Genomic DNA, 20847 nt, shown 5'->3' with positions numbered 1-20847 from the left:
CTCTCTCTCTCTCTCTCTCTCTCTCTCTCTCTCTCTCTCTCTCTCTCTCTCTCTCTCTCTCTCTCTCTCTCTCTCTCTCTCTCTCTCTCTCTCTCTCTCTCTCTCTCTCTCTCTCTCTCTCTCTCTCTCGAGCTACGGCGTGACAATCTGAAAAACAACGGCAAGGCCACAGTAAACATTATGATAAATGCAATCAATCAGGAAACTTGGGAAATTGAATAAGAGTAGCTACATTTTGAGAGTAGCTACTGTTTGGTCAGTGACAAATTGTGGGTCAGTGACAAATTGGTTGGAAGAAGGCTCTCTCTCAGTTTTTCTTTCTGTATGCCTGTCTGTCTGTCTCTGAACACAGCTGGCATGGCTGATATGCCTTGGGGGAGACCCCTTGAACTTTAGCACAGTGAACCAGACATCAGAGTGGTCAGTCCTTCTGAGAATCCATCAAATATGGAAATCACGTAACAAATCAGCGTAGAAAGATATTATAATGGATTTAAGGCACTAGAAAAAAGAAAGGCGTCGCAAGAATAAAGTTAGTCTATCTACATTAACTCAACAGATGATTAGCTGTAGTCATATTAATGTAATAATCACAGATGAATAAAGTGTAATAACACACATGATGATACCACATTCAATAACAGCATTGCCTGTAGAGTAGCCATCCTCAGACCAGTAGCAAACCATGCAAAACCTCCCATCCCCAATTACTATTAATGAGTTACTAACACACTGCCAGGCAAGTCAAATAAAATACAGTACACCACATATTCCACCCTTACTATGCACAGTCAGTTCATTAATGCCAAAAAGGTCCCGTGTGTCTCAGCTGGTAGAGGATGGTGCTATCAACGCCAGAGATGTGGGTTTTCATTCTCACCGGGGGACCAGTAGGAAAAAGTAGGAAAATGTATGCACACACAACTGTAAGTCACTCTGGATAAGAGTGTCTGCTAAATGACTCAAATGTAAATGTACATGTAAAAAGCTGATTAAGCATGGAGTACATTGAGTCCAAAGCTGATAAGCCATCAAATTGACTCAGCACACATTGACTCAAGGTGTGTAACTGAGTAAGAGCTAGGGTACAGCTTCCCTGTGACACCATGGGTAAATAACACAAAGACATATTGGGTGAAATAGAGACTGTATCTGGGAATCTGATTACAGGATACCAGGGAGGAGGAAGACCGACAAGAACTCTCCACATGCAAGACAAGACACATTACTTGTAAATCCTAGTCACTTTTACAGGTAGCCTGATGACTCACATGGTTTTGCTCTGTTGTTTGCTACATACTTTAGTCTGAGACTGTCATCATTGAAATTGTTTGTGGTGACGAGGGGCGTTGTACAAAACAAAGTCATCAGCGATTGGATCATCTTTAACCAATTACATTTGACATTTTAGTCATTTAGCAGACGCTCTTATCCAGAGCGACTTATAGGAGCAATTAGGGTTACGTGCCTTGCTCAAGGGCACGTCAACATATTTTTCAGCTAGTCAGCTTGACAACCTTTCGGTTACTGGCCCGGCAGTTAACCGCTAAGCTACCCGCTGCCCTATCAGAGTATGAAAGCCAATGACACATTTTTAAACCACAGTTTTACCCATGTTTGTTCTGGCTTTGGCCCAACCCATTGGTTCTGGACCAATCAGACGGGCCCCGAATGTGTTCGCATTCGCATAACCTAACGTAGCAGGCGTAAAATGAACACCTGAAACTAGATCCCTTACATACTGAACTTGAGAGCAGAAGGGAATAAAACGGTCGGGGAGGTTATTTTATGCACTGTTCAACCAATCCAGTAAATGTGGAGGAGTTAAGATGATGTTGCCTTGTTAACGTCACAGCCTCTCTTTCCGTTTCCCCTGAAAACCAGAACTTCCTGTTGTTGGGGTCTCGACAGAGGCTAGGTGACGGGTCGGGGACTCAGATCCAGACTCACTGCGGAGAAGAAACTAATGCCCATGGATGTGGCGTAGCGTTTGGCCGGAGCAAGGACCATGGGTATTCAAGCAGTTACAAAGGCACACCCAGACTACACACATTTTTGCTGTGTCATATCAGGTGTAACACAAGACAATGTCAACAGTTTAGCTAGGCCCCAGCTGTTAAGGCATAAGTCCATTGATGACTACAGTGATGATGATGTGGCTTGGGGCCATCATGCATTCATACCATTGGTCGAGGGTCTTTGTGGCAATGAAAACACTCCATAAAAAAAGTATACAAAAATACATTTTAAACGGTTGATAAGGGGCCACATCCACCACCACCCACCGTACAGTATAGTGGATTCGGAAAGTATACAGACCCCTTGACTTTTCCAAATTTTGTTACGTTACAGCCTTATTTTAAAATTTATGAAATAGTTTTTCCCCCCTTATCACTCTACACACAGTACCCCATAATGACAAAGCAAAGTTTTTAGGTATTTTAGCAAATGTATACAAAAAAACAACTGAGTCTTCTTGGGTATGACGCTACAAGCTTGGCACACTTGTATTTGGGGAGTTTCTCTCATTCTTCTATGCAGATCCTCTCAAGCTCTGTCAGCTTGGATGGAGAGCTGTCACGACGCCATTCCTACGTTGTCTCTGTGCTTAGGGTCATTGTCGTGTTGGAAGGTGAACCTTCGCCCCAGTCTGAGGTCCTGTGCACTCTGGAGCAGGTTTTCATCAAGGATCTTTCTGTACTTTATTCCGTTCATCTTTCTCTCGATCCTGACTAGTCTCCCGGTCCCTGCACCTGAAAAACATCCCCACAGTATGATGCTGCCACCATCATGCTTCACTGTAAGGGATGGTGCCAGGTTTCTTTCAGATGTGATGCTTGGCATTCAGGCCAAAGAGATCAATCTTGGTTTCATCAGACCAGACAATCTTGTTTCTCATGGTCTGGGAGTCCTTTAGGTGCCTTTTGGCAAACTCCAAGTGGGCTGTCATGTGCCTTTTACTGAGACGTGGCTTCCGTCTGGCCATAAAGGCCTGATTGAAGTGCTGCAGAGATGGTTGTCCTTCTGGAAGGTTCTCTCATCTTCACAGAGGAACGCTGGAGCCCTGTCAGAGTGACCATCGGGTTCTTGGTCACCTCCCTGACCAAGGCCCTTCTCCCCCTATTGCTCAGTTTGACCAGGCAGCCAGCTCTAGAAAGAGTCTTGTTGGTTCCAAACTTCTTCCATTTAAGAATTATGGTTGGCCACTGTGTTCTTGGGGGGTCTTCAATGCTACATAAATTGGTTTGATACCCTTCCCCAGATCTGTGCCTCAACACAATCCTGTCTCGGGGCTCTAAGGACAATTCCTTCAACCTCATGGCTTGGTTTTTTTCTCTGACATGCACTGTCAACTGTGGGACCTTATATAGATAGGTGTGTGCCTTTCCAAATCATGTCAAATCAATTTAATTTACCACAGGTGGACTCCAATCAAGTTGTAGAAACATCTCAAGGATGATCAATGGAAACAGGATGATCCTGAGCTCAATTTCGAGTCTCATAGCAAATGGTCCGACTACTTATGTAAATAAGGTATTTCTGTTTTTCATTTGTAATACATTTGCAAAAATGTCTAAAAACCTGTTTTCACTTTTTCATTATGGGGTATTATGTGAAGATTGATGAGGACATGTATTTATTTAATCCATTTTAAAATAAGGCTCTAACGTAACGAAATGTGGAAAAGGTGAAGGGGTCTGAATACTTTCCCGAATGCACTGTATGTCACTCTGGGCAGCAACAAATTGTGCCATGGAAATATGCTCTTGTTTTTTTTATCCCAGTAAGCTATTTTATGATTGTGGATGATGGACATGAACATGTGATGTGCGAAGGGGAAAAAACAACAACGGCTGAGCCAGCTAACTAAATGCAATAGCCAACAATTGGAAAGCATGACATATGAATCTATCAGTCGGTATCCAGCTGCCTTGTTGACCTAGGTTCTACATTAATTCAACATTATGACATATTTTCTCATTCTCGGAATAGGTCATATTACCAATGTGTTGGCGAAATGAAAATAAAACTGCCAGAAAAAATCATGAACGCATTGCAAACATCATCATTACATAATTATTGTACCTACCATCACAGCCTTCATATTGTAATTTGACAGCTCCGTCTTTCTGAATTCTCACATCCCGTGGTCCCTCAATCCTTTTCGCAGTATCCACCACTGATGCACCGGCAGCTGGGCCAGAATTCTTCCTATGTCCCTGAGCCAGGTTTACGCAGCATTGGTAACACACTGCCCAAGCCTGCTCTTCATTTATCGGTTGGCTGTAGAGCATTAAAATCTCCTCTAAAGACAGTTCACTTCCCCCTCTTTCCTCCATTCCGTCCATTTTAGCCATCCCGGGATACAGCGTCGCATCTCGCTGGACCGCAGCAGGGCCGATCAGCTCTCCGTTCTCCTCGTCCGCATCTCGCCGCTTGGCCATCCTTTCATTCTATCGACCGAGAAAGGCCGGGGTTGACACGAATAAACCGGGAGCCGCAGATAAACAAACGATCCGGGCAGCCTGAAGACATCGGGAGATGCGGTTCCCTCTCCCTCGCAACAGCAGCACCACCACGGACAGTGATTATGATTTCCCCCGCCTTGCAGTGTTTTCGTGTGGGTACCAGTCATATGAAGGACTGTTTGCATGGTCTGAACGCCTGTCAGGTTTCGGGCGACTTCAGAGGAATGCATACATAGGTGACATGCGCTGCAAGAGGACTTTATTTCCCACTTTCCCTGTTATTTTGTGCCATCTGCTGTCCAGTTGATAGACCACAGCGTATGTGAATACATCTAGGCAATGTGTAGGCTACTCTGGCAATGATGTTATGCTCTCAAACAAATACTATTTCTCAATGATGGATTTGGGAGCACATTTCTATTCATATTGAACTCCTCATCTTAATGTTTGAAGGCAGGGATTTCTTAAGGGTTATGTACATTCCTACTTCTCTATGGAGGAACTTCCTCTAACTACCCTGCCCTTAGTTCTGCAGAGGCCAAGCATGACTCACTCTCTCTCACACAACTGTAAACGTGGACGATTCCTACAGGGCCTGGCCATTCATTGTAATATGTTGTCAATATGTAATGTTTACAACCTTACCTACCGATATAGCCTACCAACACAGACAAACGCTAACCCCAATCACAGACAAAACAGACCATTTTCTTCATATTGACCATTTTATCTATTCATAGCATACATAATGCGTACACATACATATATATATATATATCTCTTTTAACATCAAATATACACAACATGAGATAACACACAAATATAGCATCTTTGTAACACTATTTGTTGCCAAGGTGAACCAATACCTCATGAACATGTACCAGATATGCTTGGACGTGCAGGTAAATGAACACATTGGTCACATACACAAGTATCTATGAATAGTGCCACTCAAAGATGTAGCTATCAATATGCACAACACAGACGTGGAATGATTGAAAATACATAAACTACCAGAAATAAATATTTAGAGATCTTATTCGTTTCAGCACATAAAGGCCCAATGCAGCCGGTTTATTGCAACATCAAATCCTTTCTGGGTACCAATTAAATACAGTGAGTTTTTCAATTAAAATTTTCAAAAAGTAACAAGGAAAATAGCGTTTTAGCAAGAGCAATTTCTCAAGCAAGAATATGACTAGGACTGTTTTGGATTGGGGGTGGAAAAACTGAAAACTAGCTGTTATTGGCAGAGAGGTTTGGAACACTTTCATATTGCTTTATTCATTCATTTGTCACCAGTCACGCCAAAACAGGCTAAAATGGCCTTATTCCACAATATCGTTCCAACCTCAGTGTGGAAATATATATAAAACACAGGAAAATCAAACACAGAAAAATCTGTTTTGACTGCACTGGGCCTTTAAATACAGTGCACTTTGATTATGCTGTTTTACAAAAAATATGTAAACAAAATAAACATCAAGCCATTGTTTGTCCTCAGTTTGTACAGATGGAGGGGGTCACTAAGTGCTTTAAACCACAAGGAATGAGCATGCACATCTGAGGAGAGCAAGGATAAACAGCATCACCCAGACATGAGGAGAGCAAAGGAGAGGACGATTAGAGAGGAGAGGAAATAGCAGAGCAGAGAACGGAGAAAATAGCAAGACTGGGAGAAAGATTTAACACAAGTTAGTGGGTACTCAGCATAAAGACAGAACAGAGGGGTCAGGTACAGTGAAAATCTATTTAAAGTCCAGCAGGTTGCAGTCTATCTTGTAGTAAACATAAGGGTAGTACTCCTGCTGGCTCAGGTTCAGACCAGGGATATCCATGGCAGACTACAAGGGAATAAAGAAACAGAGCCATTAGCTTACATGGTAAAGAACAATAACACGACAGGGATAATGTGGTTGTCTAACAGGTCTGCTGAACCAGACCATATCAAATCTCATTTAGCTAATGTGCCAGAATTTCTAATATACAACATGTGTTTGGCATCGCAATGCCCCATTACTACAAAGATAGAGCAAGTATTCATCTGGACACACCGGGTATATATATCAGGTCTAATTACTCACGTCGATGACAGCTGCAGCGCTGCTGTCCAGGTGTTTGTATAGGTCATTGAGAACCTCCCTCAGTTTCTTCATGTTCTTCTTGTTGGGCTGGAGCAGCATGGCCTGGAAGTTCACAGGCAGCCCATATCTGTGGGAGCATAGGCAGAGCAGTTAAATCACTAACAGCAGGCACGGCACGCAGTCAGTTAGATATTTTATTTGCATTCGGGTTGACTTCTTGTCACAAGCATCTTGTCATTCACTCCAAACATCTAACAATTGGACGACTGTTAGTACAGTGTGATCGTCATACCTTAAGACAGACTCCACAAAGACCCTCAGAGCCTTGATGTGAATCCATGCGATGAAGGCCTCACTGAAGTTCACTTTCAGCCATCGCACCAGTGGCCCCTGACAGAGGGAAAATAAGGCTTAAAGGCTCCATCCACCCCACTGTCCAGTAGTTTTACCCACCCACCCCATCCCAGAATGGTTGCAGGGATGTCCGAACACTAAGTGTACTTGCAATGAAACATTTCAGTGCAACGTTTCAGTCACATATACCTTGGTCAGGCATCATATTCCCAGTCATATGACTTACAAACTGCTTCTTCTTGTCTGTGGAGAGACGTGTCATCTCCTCTTTGTCCGCATTCATCTCCTGCTCGTTGTACTGGAAGTCCCTGACTGTGTACCTGATAGAAACAGCAAGATAATTACATATGGAGAAGAGTGAGTATGTGTGTGTGTGTGTGTGTGTGTGTCTTACTTGTTCTCTCTGGCCTTGTGTCTGAAGTCATCAATGGCCTTCCTGAATAGGGTGACGCTGAACAGACCACTGTCATGGTCCTCAAACAGCAGGCTGTAATAATGGGACAAACAGAACAGTCAGATGGACATGATGGACTCACAATGAAATCACTTCATGAGCAGAAAATATGGATTGAAGAGACAATGTACTGAAGTAGTAATTTTTTTAATATATTTTTTTTAAATAAAAAAAATACAAATATTTTTTTCTCTCCCCAATTTCGTGGTACCCAATTGTTAATAGCTTGTCTCATCACTACAACTCCTGTACGTGCTCGGGAGAGACGAAGGTTGAAAGTCCTCCAATACATAACCCAACCAAGCTGCACTGCTTTTTAACACAGCGCGCATGTGTCGGAGGAAACACAGTGTACCTGGCAACCTTGGTTAACGTCGCTTGTGCGGCGCCCCACGGTGCGTCGCCCTCGGAGCTCCGGGTCGCGGCCGGTTACGACAGAGCCTGGGCGCGACCCCAGAGTCTCTGGTGGCACAGCTGGTGCTGCAGTACAGCGCCCTTAACCACTGCTCCACCCGGGAGGCCCTGAAGTAGCTATTTTAACATGCATTCACCATGGGCTCTGAATTTCCAATATACTTACTTAGTGGATCGGGGTACCACCATTTCAGACAACGTTTCATAGGTCTTCTGCCAGTCAGCATAACTCGTTCTAGAAGGATCCACAATTGTTAGACAGCAAACTGGTGTTATAAAAAAAGTTTCAATATGACACTGTTGTAAACTGGGAAACAGTTGTACTTACTTTGGTACAACCACCAGCATAGTGATCAGATACTCAGAGTCAATCACAAAGTCCTCCTTCTTGACAATGTCAGCCAGACTCCTGGTCAGCAGGCTCCCCCTACAGACACAACACGGTATTGCATGATATATTAATGATAATGTAAACAATGTTGAAAAAAACAATTGAACAAAGCAAATATGCATTGAAAGACCTTTCCTCAACTGGTTCAAATATAATTCTCACTGAAGGCATAGATTAGAAGCAGTGGAAAATATAGTCAGGTCTTCGAGCAAAACAAATTGACTCACGCGTTCTTCCTCTCCAGATTCTGCAGGTTCCCTTTCAGGTTGTTATAGGCAGAGGCTCTGGCCTTCAGGTCGTTGTCAATCTGGCTTACTTGCTGTAGAGAGGAAGAGGTCAAGTACTCAGAATACAACCCACCTACAAACTGTGCACAGTGCTTAACAACAGATTCACTCAAGAGGTAGTAAAAATACAGTTGATTGATACCATTGAAATATAATTTACTTGTTGATATTTCTATACCTTCATACGCTATCAAAATCATGACTACATGACAGTTATAAAAAAGGATCTCCGTCTAGCTAATTATCAAGAGAATCAGATGAGGAGGGTAGGAGAAAGACTTGCCTTGGATATGATATCAGAGATGTTCTTCAGTGACTGCTTGATGGGGTACTTGGCCATGTCCCACTGAAACCGTGTGATGTAGGTCACCAGATCCACTAGAGGGAATCAAAGCATTGTTATTGAGGAAAGGACTTGTTAGAATGACGTTTTTACATTATGATGCATGGCTTTATGGGTAATTGCAAGATACTCTAATCAACCATTTCTAAATGTGCTGGTATTTCTTTAGTATTTCGTATTAACAGGTTAAAAGGATAATTCCTTAGTCAATCAATGTGCACAGTTGAGGCAGAAGCACACTTCCTGGACAAATTTGTATGTGATGACAACTAACAAGCTAATCTCCAATGTCCTCCATTGTTTTCATATGAATAACTTGTACGTGATGATAATGATAGAAATAGAATGACAAACTTGAATGGGAATGGCTGTTCTAGTAATTCAATTTCTGCAATCTTAACTGCCTTCAATGTTTTGATACCAGTATCTTGTATATGATAACTACCTGTATTGTTTTCATATGAGTAACTTGTATATGATGATAAGTACCTCCGTTGGCCAGCAGGTTCTCCTGGACTTTGTCTCGGCTGTCCTCTAACACATCAGCCATGTACTGAGACACCTTCTTCACCACACTGTAAACAGCCAGGAAACATTCACACAGTCAGGCTGCAGTCAGCAAGCCCTCACATCAAAAGGGGATTATAAACCTGGTGGTTCAAGCCCTGAATGCTGATTGGATGACAGCCATGGTATATCAGACCGTATACCACGGGTATGACAAAACAGTTATTTTTACTGCTCTAATTACATTGGTAAAAATGTATAATAGCAATATGGCACCTCGGGGGTTTGTGATATATGGCCAATATACCATGGCTAAGGGCTATATCCAGGCACTCAGCGTTGTGTCGTGACTAAGAACAGCCCTTAGCCGTGGTATATTGCCTATATTCCACACCTCCTCGGGCCTTATTGCTTAACTATACCATGCATTCATATAGCATTCTGCTCAAAACATCAAAGTCTAAGCAGACTGTTCATTGGTCAGGGTATGAGTGTTTATCTATCTATATATAATCTACAGCACCAGACTAACAACTGTTCACATTATACAGTATATTGATGAAAGACCTTTTAAATAGAAAATGGACCTGTAGGCCTACTAAGGAGCATTGGTTATCAACCAATTCTTGATAACCAATTAATCAGTTGGTTAACTGATAATTGACTAATAATTAACAGATCCTTTACAATCCGTTTCTGTTTTTCACTATTTTTTTTAGCACTGTAGTTGCCTTCCCTGAACCAAAATGATGCGGATAATACTTGATATGATTACATTCCAATTGATGTGCGATCGGTGAACGATGGAGAAAAACTCAATTCTAAGACTCAGGCTTGTTTGTCGAGACAACTGACACGCTGTCAGATTAAGAGAATCCCAAATCAGTCTGTAACGGTGTTACTTCGGCTTTCTCATCTTCAAATTTCCTACAGACGAGTTCCAGAACAAGGCTGATATTGCCCTATGAGAGGTAACTGGGTTTCTACTGTTGCCATTCTTTGAGAGTCGGTGTCTACAGAGGAAGCAGGGCTTGCTTAGTATGTGGGAATTTTTGGACGTCAAGGTTTTCCAAGCATTATAAATAACTTCAAACCAACAGTAGCACAAAAGTCATGAGCAATAAATATAACTGAGTAAAGAGATGCCAGTGTGTCACCAAACTGTAAATTGCTAACTTTAGTCTCTGGGCCTTCTAGCCTCACATTGGTGTGAAATTCCTTATTGTAGCAAAGCTAGGGCCACGGAGGGATTACAGAATTGACTGGACACAGAAGACATCACAGGCACTTTAACAAAAATAATATGTCTATCACAACACATTCACAATGGACAAGCTGTATACATAGTAATGAATTTGATATTTTGTAAAGTAAATCCTGAAGTGATACTTAATGTTCAAAGGGAAAATTGCAGTGTAGTAAAAAACCTACCCTTCAATAAAGGAGTCCAGTTTGGCCAGGTCATCTGACAGCCCAACTAACACATCTAGCGTCCCCACCTGTTAATGCAAAAAGGAAAAAAGGCCAAACGTGTCAAAGCTTTCATTCAAACAATATTTCCCCTACCATCATATACCCAGCGTGAGCCCATTTTATAGATGGGGTGAGCCCATTTTATAGATGGGGTGAGCCCATTTTATAGATGGGGTGAGCCCATTTTATAGATGGAGTGAGCCCATTTTATAGATGGGGTGAGCCCATTTTACAGGTGGGGTGAGTACATTGGTTTCATTGGCTTGATACCAAAGGCCTAAATGTTGCTTTGAGGGCCTTTGATCAAACTAGGGCCAACTCAAACTAGGGCAAAGACTGGATGAGAGTCCTGAGGTCAGGGGGTCTGGTTGTGCTGCCTGCCTGTTTTGTTTTCTCAGTGACATCTGAGAGTCAGTCACCCAGCAGTGATATTCAGGAGCCTGTGTGCTTTGGATGGCGGTACTTTTGTTGGGACTCCTTCATGTATTGCAAAATCATTTGCGAGTAAACTATGGCAATGTTTCGTGGAAGCCTTGTTCCACGTAGGAATGTAGAGGGGCTAGTAAGTATAATGAACAAAAATATTAACACAACATGCAACAATTTCAAAGATTTTACTGAGTTACAGTTCATATAAGAAAATCTGTCAACTGAAATAAATCAATTAGGCTCTAATCTATGGATTTCACATGACAGGGCAGGGGCGCAGCCATGGGTTCCTGACGGGCTGCCCCCAGGTGGTAAGGGTAGTTACCAACACATCCGCCACACTGATCCTCAACACGGGGGCCCCTCAGGGATGTGTTCTCAGTCCCCTCCTGTACTCCCTGTTCACTCATGACTGCAACACCATCATGAAGTTTGCTGATGACAACAGTGCCTGATCACCGACAACAATGAGACAGCCTATTGGGAGGAGGTCATAGACCTGACAGTGTGGTGCAAGGACAACAACCTCTCCCTCAATGTGATCAAGACAAAGGAGATGATTGTGGACTACAGGAAAAAAAAGACCAAGCACGCCCCCATTCTCAACGACGGGGCTGTAGTGGAGCAGGTTAAGAGCTTCAAGTTCCTTGGCGTCCACATCACCAACAAACTAACATGGTCCATGCACACCAAGACAGTCGTGAAGAGGGCACGACAAAACCTATTCCCCATCAGGAGACTGAAAAGATTGGGCATGGGTCCTCAGATCCTCAAAAGGTTCTACAGCTGCACCATCGAGAGCATCCTGACTGGTTGCATCACTGCCTGGTACGGCAACTGCTCGGCCTTCGACCGCAAGGAACTACAGAGGGTAGTGCGAACGGCCCAGTACATCACCGGGACCAACCTTCCTGCCATCCAGGACCTCTATACCAGGCGGTGTCAGAGGAAGGCCCAAAAAATTGTCAAAGACTCCAGCCACACTAGTTATAGACTGTTCCCTCTGCTACCGCACGACAAGCGGTACCGGTGCACCAAGTCTAGGTCCAAGAGACTTCTTTACAGCTTCTACCCCCAAGCCATAAGACTCCTGAACAGTTCATCAAATGGCCACTCATACTATTTGCATCTCCCCCCTATGCTGCTGCTACTCTCTGTTATTATTTATGTATAGTCACTTTAATAACTCTACCTATATATTACCTCGACACTGGTGCCCCCGCACATAGACTCTGTACCGGTACCCCCTGTATATAGCCTCCACATTGACTCTGTACCGGTACCCCCTGTATATAGCCTCCACATTGACTCTGTACCGGTACCCCCTGTATATAGCCTCCACATTGACTCTGTACCGGTACCCCCTGTATATAGCCTCCACATTGACTCTGTACCGGTACCCCCTGTATATAGCCTCCACATTGACTCTGTACCGGTACGGTACCCCTGTATATAGCCTCCACATTGACTCTGTACCATTGACTCTGTACCCCCTGTATATAGCCTCCACATTGACTCTGTACCGGTACCCATTGACTCTGTAGTACCCCCTAGCCTATGTATATAGCCTCCACATTGACTCTGTACCGGTACCCCTGTATATAGCCTCCACATTGACTCTGTAGCCTCCACATTGACTCTGTACCCCCTGTATATAGCCTCCACATTGACTCTGTACCCCCGGTACCCCCTGTATATAGCCTCCACATTGACTCTGTACCGGTACCCCCTGTATATAGCCTCCACATTGACTCTGTACCGGTACCCCCTGTATATAGCCTCCACATTGACTCTGTACCGGTACCCCCTGTATATAGCCTCCACATTGACTCTGTACCGGTACCCCCTGTATATAGCCCCGGTATTGTTATTTACTGCTGCCCTTTAATTATTTGTTATTCTTATCTCTTACTTAAAAATGATATGCCACACCTGTCAGGTGGATGGATTATCTATGCCAGGTCGCAGTTGTAAATGAGAACTTGTTCCCAACTAGCCTACCTGGTTAAATAAAAGTGAAATAAATAAAGAAATCTTGGCAAAGGATACATTTTCACTAACAGGGATTTGAGAAATAAGCTTTTGTTCATATGGAACATTTCTGGGATCTTTTATTTCAGCCCATGAAACATGAGACCAACACTATACATGTTGCATTCATATTTTTGTTCAGTATAAGTTAGTTGGGCGATATGGCCATTTTCATTCAATAATTTTCTCATTTTTGATGGTATGTCGGTTTTTAAGTAGTGCATGACCGTAGGATGGCAACAAGTGAATTCTAAGTGTTATTATTGGGCTCTCTCCATTGTGATTATTTTATACTCAACCAAACTCAGAGAAAACTAGTAACTTGTTATTTATTTAGCATGGTCAACATATTGTTATGGATGGTACTGTAAAAATCTATACCGGTATGTGGCTCTGTGCCGGTATTCAAAATATATTGCTCAGCCCTACAAGTTAGTATGGTAATGTAGTAGCTACTATTTATGGCTACTGCTGCATGCTAACCTTGAGGTCTGGGATGTTGAACTTGTTGTTGGTGGACAGGTTGTTGTTGCGGGTGGTGGCCACCATCATCTGGTCCCATGTCTGCTGGCAGGTCTTCTCTCCAGGAGCTGAGATCAACCAGAACTCTGTCATGGTTACAGCTATACACTGATGACTACAGGCTCAAAACGAAATGCACAGAGATGGGTGCTGTAAGACAAGAAAAAATGTACTTGTTCAACAGGACTTCATTTGTAGTTCGGTATTATCAATCGCAACGTTATTCTCTATTTCATGTTGATACATCAGTTGATAAATGATAGCAGACAACATTGACTGCTATTTAATCAATATGTCTTCCCAAACCTGTCTTATCTACGTGCTGCTGATATATCTGGTTAGCTGGCATGCAAGAGAAAGGATATTTGTCTTCTATTGCTTTACATCAAAAGTTGCGAACGTTAGCTTAACCTCACTAACGTTACTGCAAGTGACATTCTCAGTTGATTGAAACATGACCCATAGCTAGCTAGCTGGTATCACATGATATCGAGGAGATTTACAGTTAAAAAAAATATACAGTTTTCACATTTCTTACCTGAGATCTAATGACAAAACTACTCGAACACTAATCAATTCCTATGGTTTAATATTCATAATTGCCAATCAAATCCTAATCCTAGAGGTCTTTCCAGCAGCATCACATTCAAGTCAGCTGATCAGATGAGGAACAGAGGCCTCTCGTGGGGGAGGGGAACTTTTTGGCGTCACGTCGTTGGACAGACGACCTCAGCTGGTTTGGAGGAGGTACTACAGCATGGACATTTCAAAACAAAGTAGAATTTTAAAAAATACACAATTACTTTAAAAAAGTATCAGGGTTGGTGTCAGTTGATCCATTTCAATTTAGGAGTGCTATTTATTTACAATGAGTAATTTTGGCCATTGAATTGGAATTGCATGATTCCCTCAAGAATGTACTGTACTTCTTGTGGGGCTGCAGGCTGGAGGGGGAGAGAGAGGGAGAGGGAAGGGGAGAGAGGGAGAGGGAAGGGGAGAGAGGGAGAGGGAGAGGGAAGGGAGAGAGGGAGAGGGAAGGGGAGAGAGGGAGAGGGAAGGGGAGAGAGGGAGGGAAGGGAGAGGGAGAGGGAAGGGGAGAGGGAAGGGGAGAGAGAGGGAGAGGGAAGGGGAGAGAGGGAGAGGGAGAGGGAAGGGGAGAGAGGGAGATGGAAGGGGAGAGAGGGAGAGGGAAGGGGAGAGGGAAGGGGAGAGAGAGAGAGGGAGAGGGAAGGGGAGAGAGGGAGAGGGAAGGGGAGAGAGGGAGAGGGAAGGGGAGAGGGGACACAGACAATCTCAAATGTCCAGTCAGCTGTAATTTGGGGTGTAGACGTTCTCAATTTGGACATGAGTCCAGCCGTTTCCTGACTCTGGGTGTCTCCCTGCTCAATTCAGGGAAAACCGTACAAAGGGATATGTTTATAGTTCAGTAGGTCTGGGGTGCATTGTTTGGGATACAATGCCTGGTCTGGCTGGAGCCAGCCGACCAGCCAACCCCTCAAATCAAACGACAGGCCAGGGACCAGGGTGGGCTGCCCACTGTTGGCCACAGGCCAGTCTACAGGGACATGTCTGGGCACGTGCACTGAAATCACTGTCTCATTTGGTCTACAGACACACAGACTGGGTCTGGGTCATTGAGTGGGGATGATGATGTGAGGAGAGGTATTAAGTGTTTCCTCAACAAAAACTGCCTCTAATACAAGTCAGTCATACAGTGTGAGATTTCTGAAAAACCTATGGATGAAGGTCATCGCTGTAACTTTGTGTATTTCAAAGATGGATGCCAACCTTCTTTAACATTCCCATCTCAGTTACATGGTTTAATACATCCAAAACATTACACAAAAATAGAGCACCAGGTTTGTTGTTGAGTCCTACCAACAGAAACATGTGTCACATGCTCCCTCTAGTTCTAATGCTTTGTATACCGTGCTTAACTTTACATATCACATGTTTGGACTTTTACACGTTCATTTGAGTGACCATGACACTGACAATACATCTTACTACAAAAACATGACATGATTAAACTGTAAATGACAAAAAAAATATACAACTACACATTCCTTCTACTGTGTACAAACTTTCAAGATCCATATAGTGTCCTCAGTATCGTTCACTGTATTCAGGTTAGTTCTATTTCCCCAGCTAGTTATTCTGAGCCTTCTGAGGAACATTACAGTACATCTAATCTAGTATGTCTTCATTATTATGGACTTCCTAGGGCAGAAAGGGGGAGGAAGGTTTTAAAGAGGGAAATTGTGTGAGATAAGCATTATTTTGTATTATTGTTTCAGTGGCAGATTGGATCTATTTGTCAACCTCTCTGATACTAGTGTTACAATGCCAACATGTCCAAGGCTCGAGTCCAGAATCAGACTCATTGACTTCAGGAAAATGTTAGAGACATGAGAAGAGAGGGATACCGGAGTGCTTTTACAGGTTCCTTTTCAAGGTGTCTATCCAGAGTTCAGAGTAAACTGTAAAACACGTTTTATATATAGAATGGAATAAAAGAATAGAATATTGGTATTTTATGGTAAATTAGCGGAATGTAGTAACTTTTATTTACTGTGGTCAAATTCTCTGACTGTATTTACACAGTTTGTATTTGACCCTGCTCAAAATTCAGCTTAGAGAAAAGGTCTGTGTAGAGGTAGTTTTACTTATCACCATTCTTTGGCAAATGCGTAAGGCTGAAACACCATGGTGTAACTCACAACATTAGAAACAAGTACTCGATCAAGACCCATTGTATAATGCAGAGACTGGTGATTGACTGTATTAATTTGGATTTAGCCATTTCAACCTCCCCATACCTCTTCTACACAACAAAGAGTGGAGGGATTCACTTGACCTACCAAAGGACATGTGCTTAGACAACCACTGTGATGCCAGTTATTCAATGAAGAATTGAGTTTTCCACCACGTTCACTAGTCTTGTGACATTGTGCTTTGTTGCAGTGTAACATAACACTATCTAAGAACTGTGAGGAATACTTTAATTTGTCCTCAAATGTAACTATTATATTTTTGTTGAAGGTGTAGTGATTTGTAAAGGCAAATAGGATGGATACTAATTACACAAATAGGTTTCCCTTTTATAGGAACAATAACAATAACATACATTGGTTATTGATTATTTTAAGTTCCACTATGATTTATTATCACAATCCATAGAGTCCTCTGATAAAAGAACATGGAGCTTTCATTGTGTGTAAAATATGTGGTGTTTGCTCATGCAACAGTAATTGTGTTCATATCATCTGGCTGTTGGTCATACTAAATAACTCTGTGTGCATAATGTAGGCTTCACTGGGGTGATATTTTGATGTAATCTGGCCCTGTTTGCAGATGAGAATTCCAGTTGCACAATGCACGCCACTGGAGTGTTTTCACTCACTGTGGGCGGTAAACACTACGACAGCAAGTGTGCTCAGTGTCCCGGGCTATTATGATCACAACAATGGAATTAAACATTACGTTTTTCTGGAAGCCACTTTAGATGCTATGTGTGATTATGATTAGACTCAATGCATACCCTCATCTACAGTCTTGGAGAACAGACACAAAGCTCGGAACAGATTCTTTTGTGTTGTGGTCCATAGGATAAACTTTCACTTTCAAGGCTTGACAATTGGCCAAGAAACTTGTGTTTGAGCAAAACAAACAGAACCATTGTGTATTTTTCCCTTACCAATACCAATAGCTCATCTGACATTATGAATTCACACTCCTCTAACCACCGTCTATCTAAGATAAACAGGCCACATGTGTGGGGTTTGGACTTTGCACATAAGCTATGTACCGGTGACTATTCATAGGAGCTAAGTGCATATCCTAAGCTTACTCCATCATTATATAATAAGGAATTTTAATCATATTTGGTCCTTTGTAGGCTAAATGCAAAGTGATCAGGGCCAATTGAGGATCATATGGGACCAATAATATTAGTATCATAATTGTTCTTAGCTATACAAAAAAAAGATGTACATTATTACAGTTTGAATTGCAATTTAATGTTTGAAGTGACTGTTCCACTGGATGTCATAAGGTGAATGCACCAATTTGTAAGTCGCTCTGGATAAGAGCGTCTGCTAAATGACTTAAATGTAAATGTAAATGTAATGCATAAACAGGCACAGTTATCCATATATTTCATTTCAACATTCATTGCCCCCCCCCATGTCTCCAAAGAAACATCTACCGTGGACATCTACTGTGTAGATGAAAATGGACATTGTCCACAAAACAAGACAGCTGATATGGATTCCTGTAAGACAGTTGTATGAAAATAAGAAAGGTACAATAACAGTAGCCTGTTTTTATATTTTCTAAATATAATATTAAAAAACAGTTCCCAAAGTATATAATTTCATGAAGTGCTATTTTCATTCTCACATGCATTTAGCCTATCAACTGATAAACACCACTTGTGAAACCCGGTATGTGTGGTATGCTGGTGGTGTGTCTAAGCCTTAGGAGCCATGACTAACGTCTAAAGGTGATCATAGCCCATACCACAATGTAAACGCATTCAATCTCTGTAGCAGAGTGCAGCATAGGTTTGTGGCTGCACGATACACAAGTTTTAGGATAGTCTGGCTGGCTGTTCAGACAGACCCCCGAGGACTACACTAATTAATTACTCTAGTAATCCATTGTCTGTAAAAAATAAAAATAAAAACATCACAACAAAATGTAACATGACCTACATAACCAAGTTATCATTGATACAATAGTCTACGGGAATAAAAATAAACCTGTCAAAAGTAATCAATATGCAGGTACCAAGTCCCATTGTCTGAAATTAAATTAATTGAGTTTTTCCAATTTGGAATAGACCTCCTTCTCCACCAATAGGCAAGAAGGGTGGCGTGTAAATTCATCAACAATATACCCCTTTGCGTCTTCAGAGGGAAGCAAAACTTCACAAACTCTCCGCAGACAAGGCAACGTGGACGTCGAGGAAGTCAAGAGGCAACGTGAACGTCGTGGAAATCAAGAGGCTGAGGTTGTTTAAAAAAACAAAAACACATGCAACCTAATTTCACGCTGTTGAACTTGAAGCATGTGTTTCCAGAATATAAGAGAGGAGTAACAGTGACAATTTGTGGACAACATTTTACAGTTATCGCGGTGCCATGGGAAAAAGCATGAAGACGTAACCAAGGTAACAATACTATCTGATTGAGACGTTACATTCTCAGAACCGTAGTAGTATTTTCTGGCAATAGTTGAATATAATATAATATAATGTTAAAGAGGCAATCTGCATTTCGAACAATAACAATCCACCGACCCCGCCACTGTTTTGGTAAATAGCTGAGGAATGGACTGAATAAATTAAATTCATAGACAGAACTATGGATGAAATGGTCTGACCATATAAAACATGACGTTTGAGGCTATACAGTTTGTTTACAGTTACATTGTTTACAAAAAATGTGGTCGACAAGCCTATATTTTGGGTTATGATAGGATACATGAGGCATTTATGAGTTATTTTCAATAATCGATGGGTAGAGATCGTATATTTAAAAGTTATTTTGAATTTTTTAATTAAATAATATGAGTTTGATTAAACATAATTCTCAGCATATCAATAACATATGTATAATTGTAAATAATATGATCACAACAATATCACACATGAGGAAAAGACAGTAATGCTTAGAACTAAAATACAAGCCAGACAACCTATCAGTCGCATTTGCTTTGACAGCTCGAAAACCCCGCCTATCTGACGTCATCCCCTTTCTTTCCAAAGATATTTATAAGCAAACCAAGATAGACCACGGTCTATCGTTTCCAAACAGGAACAAATTTGTCATAGTGGGCAGAACAAGCAAGGAGGTGGGCAGAGCCAAACTCGAGCTAGCGAGATCCTATTTGCCTGTTCTATCCGACATCTGCATATTTCCGTTACGGAACGCCTACTGTGCGAAATACGTGAATGGAATAACTCAACTCGCATTTGCTCTCCTTATAAACAACGCGATGTTTAAAAATTTTGACAAAGGGCAAAGTCTACAAAACTTAGTCCACTCTGTTCAAAACAGGTTTTAGTTTAGTGAAAAGAAAAATGTATTGGGATCAAATGTTAATCGGCTAGAAAATTTCGGCCAAAATCCATGTCCTTCCATCTTCTCCCACTGCTCGCCACTGGGCTTCCTCTCACTACCAAATTTGGTAGTGAGTGGAAACGCCAAGCGAATGCTTCAAATTTATACATCCGGTGAAATATCTGTCTCATTGTTCTATCTGTGTTTCCTCCTCTCTGTATACTTCGGCAGTTTTGCTCGCTGCGTAGCTACGAAAGGGTTCGATTTAGCTTCAAATCTCGATCTGCACCTCCGCTTTGATGGCACTTTTTCTTTCCTATAGTGCCCCCGCCACTCTTTGAAAATTCCACCTAAAAGGAAAAAACGATCCACCCCAAATATTGGGTTTTATTCTCACGTAAGTACCTACTAGCTAGCTAGCTTGGTAAGTGGTTAACGTTAACTGTTTAAGGAGGGAAAGTAGCTAGAGTTAGCCGCAGCTAGCTACGTTAGCTAGTTAGGCAATGAACGAACTAGCTAACGACTGACTGTCATTATTATCGTCATTCATCAAAGTTATTTAGCTAGCTATTTTAGTTTTTATATATTCTCATAGCTAGCTAGCCAACTGTGCTAAGAAAATTCACGTTAGTTACGATTAGTTAAACGTTATCAGTGTTTCTAGCACTCGGAGTCTTATTTACAGCCATGTATCACACGTTAGCTAATATTCGCCTGCTGAGTTGGCATGTAATGTAAGTTAGCTGGCTAGCTAGCTATGGACGGTTTGTTTTGAAATTTCAGTGTTGTTATTTTGGAAACACAACAGTGGTACAATCAATAGCTATTTAGTTGAGGTTAGAACTTAGTTAACAGCATTTAACATATTCGATAACATAAGGTACAACGTGGCACTTGCATTCATTCAAAATTGAGAAATAATGATTTGAGATGACAACCATAACAACCTAAAGAGAATTTCACACCTGTTATAGCTGTGAAAACCATCAGTCCCTAACGATCAATTAACCTATGTCTTGCTTTC

General features: G+C 41.9%; 2 protein-coding genes across 4 annotated transcripts in view; both read right to left on the bottom strand.

Moving 5' to 3' along the window:
• Window positions 1-4649, bottom strand: part of LOC124005198 (protein spire homolog 1-like) — a 76269-nt gene extending 71620 nt beyond the window's left edge. For 2 of the 3 annotated variants that reach the window (XM_046314203.1, XM_046314201.1), the window contains exon 1: window positions 4091-4649. In XM_046314203.1, coding sequence (XP_046170159.1) covers window positions 4091-4445 — 355 coding nt within the window. In that variant the 5' untranslated portion in view covers window positions 4446-4649. The remainder of the gene's footprint in view (window positions 1-4090) is intronic. The other variant, XM_046314204.1, reaches the window with a different exon arrangement.
• A 537-nt stretch (window positions 4650-5186) lies between these two features.
• LOC124005338 (V-type proton ATPase subunit C 1-A-like) lies at window positions 5187-14454 on the bottom strand. Its single transcript, XM_046314485.1, has 13 exons — window positions 14297-14454; window positions 13720-13908; window positions 10735-10802; window positions 9286-9371; window positions 8737-8831; window positions 8394-8485; window positions 8104-8202; window positions 7942-8010; window positions 7302-7394; window positions 7134-7227; window positions 6846-6943; window positions 6554-6680; window positions 5187-6313 (listed from the first exon to the last, which is right to left on the bottom strand). The coding sequence occupies exons 2-13, from the start codon at window positions 13849-13851 to the stop codon at window positions 6218-6220; spliced, it is 1149 nt and encodes a 382-aa protein (XP_046170441.1). The 5' UTR covers window positions 13852-13908; window positions 14297-14454; the 3' UTR covers window positions 5187-6217.
• Window positions 14455-20847: the final 6393 nt, after the last annotated feature.

The sequence above is a fragment of the Oncorhynchus gorbuscha genome, linkage group LG19 (genome assembly GCF_021184085.1).
Source record: "Oncorhynchus gorbuscha isolate QuinsamMale2020 ecotype Even-year linkage group LG19, OgorEven_v1.0, whole genome shotgun sequence".
Taxonomy (NCBI): Eukaryota; Metazoa; Chordata; class Actinopteri; order Salmoniformes; family Salmonidae; genus Oncorhynchus; species Oncorhynchus gorbuscha.
Note: the sequence above shows the minus strand (reverse complement) of the source record. Positions and strands in the feature narration are given on the sequence as shown.

Bases quoted from the DNA above. Each gene is read 5' to 3' on its own strand.
- LOC124005338 (XM_046314485.1), bottom strand. From the start codon at position 13,851: ATGACAGAGTTCTGGTTGATCTCAGCTCCTGGAGAGAAGACCTGCCAG. The intron at 8,832-9,285 runs GTACTTATCATC...GATTCCCTCTAG, and splicing joins GAACCTGCTGGCCAACGGAG to TGGATCTGGTGACCTACATC. The intron at 7,228-7,301 runs GTAAGACACACA...TGTTTCTATCAG, and splicing joins CACAAGGCCAGAGAGAACAA to GTACACAGTCAGGGACTTCC.